The following is an 11,153-nucleotide window of genomic DNA, read 5'->3' on the forward strand; positions in this document are numbered from 1 at the left end:
ATCCAAAATAAAAAAATGCCAACATCATTTCATGGAGCTCCTTATTTTGCAGATGTAGAAAGTCATGAACAGAGATTTTGACTCTACTAAAATCTTGCAGCAAACTGGAGGAACCAGGATCCCAACCTGTCATGACCTCACCCTGACTTTCTCAATTTGCGATTACTCAACTGGTTAGTGCAAAACTACATGATGGCATTCTGGGCAGAAGCAGACAGCTGTAATCATCATGTCACAAAAATATAAATGAGGAAAGGAATTAAAATAGAAAAAGACCTAGTTGTGACTAAGGAGATATCCTCCTGCTTCTGTAGGTGATCACAGAGCAGAGGATGCAACTAGTGCGGTTGGTACACACTGTTAATAGTCAAGCCTCTTGGTGGAATAGGTAGAAGATGCTGGAGAGTGCCCAGCACCTCTGGGAGGTCTCAGCTGCCCAGAATTCTGTGTCAGTGTTGGCCGTATGAAACCCTAAACAGAATTACCGTTGCACAAGGTGTGAGAAGCAGTTGTTGTTCCAAGTAGTGAGGTAAGCACTGAGAAACTGTTCCTGACCTTTCTCTTGGAAATAGGTATGTGTAAATTGATCATGTTCTAATCTCCAAAAAGATACATTTGCAGAAGAATCAAATGCAGACAAACAAAAAGTTGCAATCTGCTGCATCAGAAAATAACCAAAGTTACTGCAGTTCTACACAGTGTGTTTAACAGTTAAAGCATTTTCCCCTCACAGCAGATGTATTATCATATTTTGTGATTATTCTGTCTTTCAGAAAGCTCTCACCAGTTAGGAAAGTTTTCCATAGAGGGTAGGGGTCAAGAACACAACTGTAATAATAAGTAAGGTAGATTTGTTTGAAGTGCAAGTGAGCTTTTCATACTCGAGTACATAACTGTTTAGAGGAAAAAACAGTGACTCAATAGGCTTAATTCCATTACTGCAATACCTCTAACTGGTACACCTCTCACTGGAGACTGTTGGGACTCAAGTGCTGAGATGTGTTCTCTCTTGAAAATGGCCTTAAGCAACTCATAATTAAAAGCTACTGATCTACTGTGGGTCCCTCCTCCTCAGATACAGTGTTTTTCCCTACTCCCCAGCCCATTTGCAGGAGGAATGCATTGGTTTCAAGTTCCTTCACTCTAGCTTACATTTTGGTTGGCCCTGAGAATGGGAGAGTTAACACATAGAGCTGCCATAACCCAGTTCCACTTGATTTTGTGTCTGAATTCTTAGGCTTCTTAGTGGGCCTGGCTCTTGTGAAATCTTTGGTTTCAAACTGGGTATGTTGAAATTTCTGTGTCTTGAGAAACAGAAATGTTCAGCATGGTCATAGCATCTCTTGGGGCACTCAGTGCTCTGTAGCCATCTATCATAATAAATTCTCCTACAGGCATGTGTTGTTGACATATAGTCAACAACAGATAGTCAATTTGATATTGACAAATAGTCAATTTCTAATCTGAAGTATGTGCACATATTTAATGTACAATTATATCATAATCTATCTTTTGCCATCTGACTATTCATAATGCAGTAATATTTTTCATTCTGTACATTTTCTCTCCCTCCCGAAGCACAGAAGGTAAGGACTGCATTTTTTATCAACAAAGTTATAAAGATTAGGAAATGAAAATGGCATTTTGTTACTTCTTGTTTTCTGAGAGTTTAGCAAGCGATGAGAATAATTGCACTGTTATCATGCAGAAGCCTGAATAAACTGTCAGCCACTGCAAATGATCATTGCTTAGTCTAGAAAAAAAAAAAAAAAAGCTGCTCTTAAATTTTTTGGAAAGTGCCACATACTTCAAGCTGACTTACATAAATCATGTTGGGTATTACAATGCTGAATGAAAAATTCACCAGTCACACCAGCTTCTATTCCGGCTCCTCAGAGCAATGACTTAAAAGTGGATACTTATGCTGTGTCTCACAGTACTAGGGTTTCACTATTTTCACAGCACATATTAAATGACATTTTCGCTTCAGCTGTGTAGACTGTTCAGAGGGTAATCAAAATAGAAGATATTTATTATTTTTAATCACCACAAACAAAACAAAGGAAAGCTTTCCAATCTTATGTAAAGCACTGTGTCAGAATAGGTTGGAAAGTAATTTACCAGAGTCTGGTGGGGGATTTCATTTCTTAATACAAATAATAGGTAAGACTGTTTATTTCTCCTAAATTTAGGACTTCCGCAAGACGCATATGCTAGACAGCATCAATACCCTGTCAACATCACAGGAATATAAACCATTAATATAAAATAAAGCTAAGCTGCACTTGAAAGATTGAACAACTTTGGAATGCATCACATTTTTAGTAATGTTTGTTTTTACCTGGTATGCCACGAATGTCAGCAGTCTCCAAGCCAAACTTGTTTAGCGCACATTAACAGTCTGCTCTATGTACTATCAGTTTTTGTTGGCTTTCCTGCCATGGTGTGATATCTGTTCCTATAAGTTCTCTATGTGGGAATACAAGAAAAACTGGTCAGAGCAAAAGCTGTGGAGCAAGATAGACAGCACCTTTATACCATTCAGACTGCTTAATTGCCATTTAGTTCTACTCCTAGTTCTGCTATGGATCTTTGCTCCTGTTGGCATGTTTTAAATCACTTTTGAAAGCTGAGGTAGAATCTCTGAGTAAGGGGAGACTGACACTATACAAAGGGATAAATATGAAGAATTGAATATTTTCCTACTGTGATGACAACTACTTCTCCAAATTTCACATAGCACAGTGTTTTCTGACCATATTTAATGGCTTCTTTGAACCATGTACCCACCTCTAGCAAGAGTCTAGCAGTAGCTCAAAGCATCAACGCTACATCCCAAATAGCTAGAAGACTACATAGAATAGTAGAAGATGAAAGCAAACCTAATCCAAAGATTCTCAGCAGCTCAGGAAAAAAGTTTTGCAGAATATGTCAGTAGCCCTACCTGAATTACCAAAACATGGAATGGAAATGGAACTTGGAAGCTACAGGCACAAAGTGAATCAAGCTATCTACCACTGCATTCTTCCAATACTGAGTTCCTAGTCAAATGATGAATTCATCATAAACAGGTAGGTCAATAAGGGATACATTTTGATGTAAATCCAGAGAAGATGGTAGGTCGATTTTTTCAGATTCAAACTGATATTTCTAAAATCTTCTATAACCACAGAACAAAAAGGTACATATTACAAATTACATATTACATATTACAAAATTAAAATTACATATTACATATATAGTACATATTGCACAGAAAGATAATTATCCTGATTCAATTTTTCAATATATACTGAGGACTCACTTAAGTCAGGCGAGATGATATACCTTAATGTCAAGTAGGTTGTGTGTCACAGCCAACTTTACATGATCTTTCTGGACTGGAATTTCTGAGTACACCACTATCTTCACAGGTAAACAGTTCCTAGGAAAACTGTCTCGTAGTAACTCCCAAAAAACTGTAATTCCTTTAGCCCAAACTTTGCATTTTCTTTCCAAATTCTTGTCCCCAAAGTATGTCAGAAAACTGTAAAGATTTGTTCTGAGACAATTTACTTTTTGTAGCAAATTATTTATTAAGATAAAGTTAAACTGCAGGTTAAATTTCAGAGTAGTATAAACTTTTCCCACCAAATTTATAAGACATTTTATTTTTGGTTCAACAAAATATTTTTCAACAAAAGATTTTTACCATTAACATAGTTCTGCCATGGGTAAGAAAAAAGAGTTTATTTTATCTGATTTGATTTTGAGATCTCTAACTCTGTCTGTGTGCAGTATGATATTAAATGGAGTTTGCAGGAACTCTAGTCTTACTTTTCTCACCTCATCACCTGCTCCAACTTGTGTATTTTGTTAGTGCCACTTAGTTTTGAAATGAAGCAGACCAGTGATTACATGCAGCTGCATGCTGGCATGAATAATGCTTTCAGCTTTTGAGCAGAGTGTTCTCAGAGCTTTCCTAACCATTCTATGGCCTTGTGTGTCATATTATGTGTGAGTTAGTTCTTCTGAGTGCTATGAGAAATCTGCTGAATGACACATGTTTTAAAATGTCTTTTCTGTTTTATAAAGGAATGTAATTTACCAAGGGCAAGCTAAATTGCACAGGAAAAGATCTTTTATACAGCTCAGTCTCGGCTCTGAGATCCATCTACATGAAGTTAGTATTTATTTAGGTATGACAGTAACTGCATGTTAACTGAAAATCTAAGAATTTCTTTCAAAGCATAGCTTTGCTGCAAACAACTGTCTAGATTTAGGCGAACTCATACTGTGACAAACTGAGAATGGAGAAAACGCATTTCTTGTCCATAAAAGGACATCCACAGAGGGTAGCTCTGATTTTGCTGCAGTTCCAAACTATTAAGAGGGGACTCACTGTTGCTAAAACAAGTTTTGCTTCATTCCCTTTTCCCCTTTTTCCTCTTTTTCTTTTCTTTTTTTTTTTTCCTTCTTACACAGAAAATGCTTTGTTAGAAATTTTTATTTTAAAAGGTCAGATTTCTCTGCAGTTTATTCTGAGAAAATGCACAGTACCCAAAACATTACCAGCAAGTCAATGGAGGTAATTCTTTTGCTTTACTCACATCTGCAGTGCTCAGTCCAGTTCTGGGCACCCTAGTACAGGAGACATGGACATACCGAAACAAAGATGACTAAGGGACTGTCATACAAAGAGAGGCTGAGAAAGATGGGACTGCCTAGCCCGGAGGAGAGAAACTCAGATGGATCTTATCAAGGTGTAGAAATACTTACTGGGAAAGAGTAAAGAAGGTGGAGCTAAACTCTATCAAGTATGTTCCATACAATGACAATAAGAAATGGGCACAAACTGAAATAGAAGAAACTACTGAAAGAAGTGATATTTTTAGTTTTTTTTTTTTTTTTTTTTTTTTTTTTTACAATGAGGGTGATAAAACACTGAAACAGATTGCCTGGATGGGTTTTAGACTGCTCATCCATGAAGATATTAATAAAATGACTGGACTTAGTGCTGTGTGAGCTGCTCCAGCTGACCCTGGTTTGAGAAGAAATATTAGACTAGATGATCTCCTAAGGATCCTTGCAACATCAGCTGTTCTGCAAGTTTTTGAGTCTGTGACTTCATTCCAGAATGCTAGAAAACTGGCATATGGTGGACTAGTTTGCAGTGTAGGAGAATGAATCTCAAGACTTTTTTCAGTCACTTGAAGCAGTACTTCACCTAGGGCCTCTCACATGGTATGACAGTTCTGTAACAACATGAGTTTTATATGTTCATCTTCAGTTCACTGCCTGTTTAAAAATTTTAGATAGTCTACTTCAAAGTCAATGGTTTTCTTCCATGATCTTATATTTGACATTGAACATTAGTTTCATTTAAATTCAATTGCAATTCAATACAAAATAAACAGTTATCCACAAGGGAAAAAACACTTCCTTACACAAATGCTTATAGTTCTCAACTACAGTATGATAGAAAGATTAAACCAGAAGTGGCCAAAGGGCTTTCAGAAGATACTGAGAAGCTAGAATTAGGAATAAACAATACAGGAATCCGCATTAAGCATAGTATGGCTAAAATGCAGTACAAAAAGAAGCACAGGATGCACAGTTTTCAAAATTTCAGTCTTGAGTTCATTTTGATCTGTTTGAACAAGACTCTTCATTTTCAAGAGGAGTGGGGAGAGAGTCTTCCTTCTGTCCATGAATATTTCTAGCTATTTTGTTCCACTCATGAAACAAGGGAACTTCATTTAAAAAAAAGAAAAATAGCAAACAGGCCGCAGCCCAGCAAAGAGCCACAAAAAAAGTGCTCAGTGGATCTATCTGGACTTCCCACTTGTATTAAAAAAGCCTAAAAGTTGGTTTCCGATGTTCAAAATATAAGAAACAGCACTTTACAGTTTAACTGTGTATTTTCTCTTCAAGAGTACTCTATCTCATAGCATGAGTGAGAGAGCTCTATTCAAACACTGCATTTATTTCTCAGTGTATGATGATACTCTTAAGGTTAGATACAAGCCATTTGATGAACAGAAATTTGATGTATTCGTGAGATTTCAACACATGCAAATTCTTGACACTTAGCAAAGTCATACCTTTTTCATGTTACACCACTTTAGAGTCTGCTACTTTCCTTGCATCTTTAAAACCAACCACTCATTAGAACAGACTCTGCAAAAGTGATTTAACATCTGTTCATTATCAAGGCTTGTTCATGCTTTCCCAAGAGTAGCTACCTAACTCTGTGGAGATGGGACTTAACTGGCATGTCTGTCACTATACAAGTAATGAATAAAAGTGAGATCATTCTTTAAAGCACATGAGAGGATAATTAAATGCTTAAAAAAGAATTTGTAAAATGTTTGCATTTATTACAGAATAAAATTAAATACAAAAAACATACAAATACAAAATTAAAAAAACATACAAATACAAAATTAAAATACATATAGCCTATCTGTATCTATCTTTACTCCGTAAGTAAAACATTAAAAATTAATCATAAAAGAATTTTTATGTTTACAGCATTTAGTAAATCTTATTTAATTGCTTTTATCTTGACTTTCTGTTTCTTTGTAGATCTTACAGGTGAACAAGGTGATGTCCATCTTGTTTTATGTGATATTTCTTGCATATCTTCGTGGCATTCAGTCAAACAATATGGATCAAAGGAGTTTGCCAGAAGATTCAATGAATTCTCTCATTATTAAACTAATTCGGGCAGACATCTTGAAGAACAAGCTTTCTAAGCAGACGATAGATGTCAAGGAAAACTATCAAAATACAGTGCAGAAAGTAGAGGATCACCAAGAGATGGATGGAGATGAAAATATGAAATCAGACTTCCAGCCAGTTATTTCAATGGATACAGACCTCTTAAGGCAGCAGAGACGTTACAATTCTCCTCGAGTTCTCCTGAGTGACAACACACCACTGCAACCACCACCACTGTACCTCACAGAGGATTATATTGGAAATTCAGTGGTATTAAACAGAACATCTCGAAGGAAAAGGTACGCAGAACACAAGAGCCACCGAGGGGAATATTCTGTTTGTGACAGTGAAAGCTTATGGGTCACGGACAAATCATCTGCTATTGACATTAGAGGACACCAGGTAACTGTGCTGGGAGAAATTAAAACAGGCAACTCTCCAGTTAAGCAATATTTTTATGAAACAAGGTGTAAAGAAGCCAAACCTGTTAAAAATGGCTGCCGAGGCATTGACGACAAGCACTGGAACTCGCAATGCAAGACATCCCAAACTTATGTTAGAGCACTGACTTCAGAAAACAATAAACTTGTAGGCTGGAGATGGATAAGAATAGACACTTCCTGCGTGTGTGCATTGTCAAGAAAAATAGGAAGAACATAAATCTGCATCTCTTTGCTATATAAGTTATTACTTTAAATTATATGATATGCATGTAGCATATAAATGTTTATATTGTTTTATATATTATAAGTTGATCTTATTTATTAAACTTCAGCAAATCTACAGTATATAAGCTTTCTCTCTCAATAAACAAGTCTCTGCTATGGGCAACTCCAGATTTCTTTAGACTATGTTTGTGACACTGTCTGTTGGCAGAACACCATAACCTGACTGTAAAATCTGTGTAAAATCAGTATTCTTCATTCAGTATAGTCAAACCAGTGACAGTTATTTAGTAAACTTGTTAAAAATCAGATTGGTGTCAAGAGTTGTGTACATATTTGTATCTCTCACTATACACTCACATTTAATTGGATTCAGTATCAACAATCAAAACAGAAAAGAACTAAAATATGAGTCGTAGCCTGTAGCCGATGTTGTTGTCAGAGTCGTCAAGTAGCTGTAAAATACAATTTATCTTTATTGTGTCAGTTTTGTCAGTGAGATGACCATTTTCCCTGTTAGCATTTCAGGATGATTGTTTATAATCCAGCAACCACTGTTGTTTTTAAAGCACATAAGTTTTGCAACTATTTCTAATGCTGACAATTAATCTTAGAAACAATATTTTGAAAATCTAAAGTGTTTGTAACTAAACTAATGAGACCAAGAGCAGATCTAAATGGATCATTAATACGTAAATGATTATTTCTTCTGGATATAGCATTTATTGTGATTGACCTTTTCTTCTACACTAATCTATTATCTCATGATTAATTTTTACATCATTCTTCTCTGTCTGCATTTTAAAATTAGAAACAAAGTCAGTGTTGTCTTTATGTTAAAAGAGCTCTTGGCTTAAGAATTATAATAAAGAAAGAGATTATATCCTAGGATGGCTATCAAAGCCACAAACTCACATGAAACTGTTCTCCTCAGTAACACAGTCCCTGTTTTAAATGGAGGGAAAATCGAGTGGAAGCTCACAGCAAACCTGGTACCTTTCACAGAGACATAAAAGATTTTCTTTTTGAGCCATACTGTCATTAAAATTCAGGTAAACCATAGCTATAATAGAGTTATTTACTCACACAGGTTTGTGGTTAGGGCAGAAAAACTTGCTAACAAATACCTCAAATTAGTTTTTGCATCACCATGTACTTCCAGTGGGGACACTAATAATTATTCTACCTGAAGATAAGGGCCATTCTGCATTAGCTATATTATGCACTGGATGGTATCTTACTGTGATAAAAGTAAATCAGAATCATGTCATAGATTTTGGTCAACAGAACTAAGATTGAACCACATAAATTATTTGTCCCTAGCTAATTCTTAATCCACAATCAGTGCTCAAAACAAAGCCCTTCAAAAAAGCAGCTATAGTGGTCTTAAATTTTTACATTATGGCTTTCATTGCTGTTGCACGTTACACATCAGAAGTGAAAATGAGATCAGAGTATGCAAAATATGGTGATAAGGTGCCTTTATTCATATAATTTTCACTATTGGAGAATCAACTTTGAATCTGTAACAGGTGATCAATGTAACAAATTGTGTGGTCTCCCCTAATCCCTTGCAGAGAGCCCTACACATCATAAAATGGACAGGTTTCTCACGAGCAGAAGCAAGGGAATAGCTGACACTGAAAACTAGGCTGGAGCATGGAGGTGTAATTCTGGAGGGGAGGCCATAAACAAAAAGTTTTTTTGAGAATTCTCTCAGTTTTCAATATGAAGCCAGAGTATTTACCTCAGAGGAAAAGTAATCACCTCAATGGACTAGAAGCTAACTTTGCTTCAAGCAATAATAGCTTCAGTTTTAGTACGAAGGCAATGGTTAAAAGGGAAGAGATGATATAACAAGCAACTCAGTATCTAATCTGTGATTAGATTTTTTTTCTGAATTCTCCCTCCTTGGAAAACAAACAAAAGAAAACCCTCAACAGATCTTGTGCTATTTTTACTGGCAGAAAAGTGTAGGTTACAATAACCTCTAACTATCAATTTTTCTGTTTGTGAGGAGAAGCATATTTTTAAGAGGACTGTCCCACTGAAAAATTTTCCAGGTTAAAAATCTAATTTTACACCCAAAATTTCCAAATAGAGATTATTTTCAGATATAGTGAATAGCCGAGAGCAGATATTGTCATCTATTATTGACTTCAGAGGTTTTCACTCTTTCATGCATCAATTTGGTCTATATCTATATAAGAAGAGCATCCTCTGAACTTGGATAGACACTGTTGCTTACATCCCATTAATTGGTGACTACATTGTTCCTGGAATGTGGAGGGTGCTCTTGCTTACATCACTATACATCCAGAGAAAGTATACTAGATACAGGTGAGAATGTATTATTAAAGCAATGTAATTAAAATCAGAAATGATTCTAATCTAATTATTTCTACCACTGAAAATGATCATTCTTCATAGGTTTAAAGAAAACAATTTGCTATTTTAGTTAAAGAAAGTCATTATGATTCTTAACATCACCAATACATTGAGTGTTTTCTAAGTGCCCAGCAAAAACACATCAAAGCAAATATAACACCAATCATCTGAAACATATTAAATAGGAAAGAAACAGGGAGCATAAGGTTATGAGATCAGCTGCCTCTTTCTTACCTCAGTATAGAAATGAACAGAAGTGTTACACTTTGGATGTGATCCAAATTCCATCAAAGTCAACAACAAAAAAATACTGTGGGGAAAGCTGCATCAGGCCATCACTGAAGAGAAACCTGCAGATCTCAATCAGAGAGCAGAGCAATTGCACTCATTAGTCACATGTTCTTGTAAAACCTGTGTACACTTAAGATGCTGTATAATTTTGTAACAAGTTTGTAAACAAAGCCTGTAATAAATTTGTTAAAGCTTAGTTCTGTTTTGCCTGTAGCTTGGGATGATTTTATTGTCAGCTCCAGTGATGGCACACTGAATTAAAAGTTCCTTATCTGACATTTTCATATGTTTAAGTAGTTAAGAAAACACTCAGCTCACAATACTTATTTTAAGTATTTTGAAACTCATTCCTATTAGGCAGTTTCAATATTCTGTCAATATTATTTTGCCAATAGATCATTATAAACACACGTTTTATTTAGCTTTTCTCCCAAATGACTGAATGCTATTCTGAAATTGCCTTTCTATGTCAAAGTAAATTTTCTCCAGTTTTTTCCCAATTTTTTTATAGTCCATTTAGCAACAGTAAAAAACACTCCTCTGAGGTTTTGGGAAACCATCTGCATTTATTTTATCACCTTTGAACATGTGTTCGGGAATGCAGTATGTGTAGAGAGTTTACTGCTACCAAGAGATTTGTGCTGCTGCACCAGGAAAAAACTTTGACTGTACAGAGAGTGCACTAAAAACTACTCTGCTTATACTCTATAATTTCAGTGCTATAGCAATCAACATCACTATACATTGTGTATTTGGAAACAATACCAAACAAGAAATAAATTTGACTGGGAGTCCCAAAATTAAAAATTTAATGGTAATGACGTGATATTTCTGTCCTTCCAGTAGATGCATTTACACAGTAAAGTAAAATGCATGACTATTCATTTCATTTAATAGAAACATTGTGGCAAAATCAATGGGATTCTATGTTCTCCCTGCTTGGTACATGTATTTAATTCATGAAGCATGTGATGGTGGGGCCAAGGGAGAAAGAGGAGGTGAGGATAATCAGCTCAACAGCTTGTGAGAAGGGTGGGAGCATTTTTAACATGCAGAGGGCTTATTTTCAAAAATGCTTTGCCTGTATTTTGTTACAGCAGATGGCAG

At 35.7% G+C, this 11,153-nt stretch overlaps 1 protein-coding gene across 1 annotated transcript in view; it reads left to right on the forward strand.

The window, feature by feature from the left end:
- NTF3 (neurotrophin 3) overlaps positions 1-10,181 on the forward strand; it is a 63,831-nt gene extending 53,650 nt beyond the window's left edge. Inside the window, exon 2 of the mRNA XM_042835020.1 lies at positions 6,568-10,181. Coding sequence (XP_042690954.1) covers positions 6,568-7,362 — 795 coding nt within the window. The 3' untranslated portion in view covers positions 7,363-10,181. The remainder of the gene's footprint in view (positions 1-6,567) is intronic.
- Positions 10,182-11,153: the final 972 nt, after the last annotated feature.

This window comes from Centrocercus urophasianus, unplaced genomic scaffold, assembly GCF_019232065.1.
Source record: "Centrocercus urophasianus isolate 14NV4802_14NV808 unplaced genomic scaffold, USGS_Curo_1.0 seq_5, whole genome shotgun sequence".
NCBI classification, from domain to species: domain Eukaryota; kingdom Metazoa; phylum Chordata; class Aves; order Galliformes; family Phasianidae; genus Centrocercus; species Centrocercus urophasianus.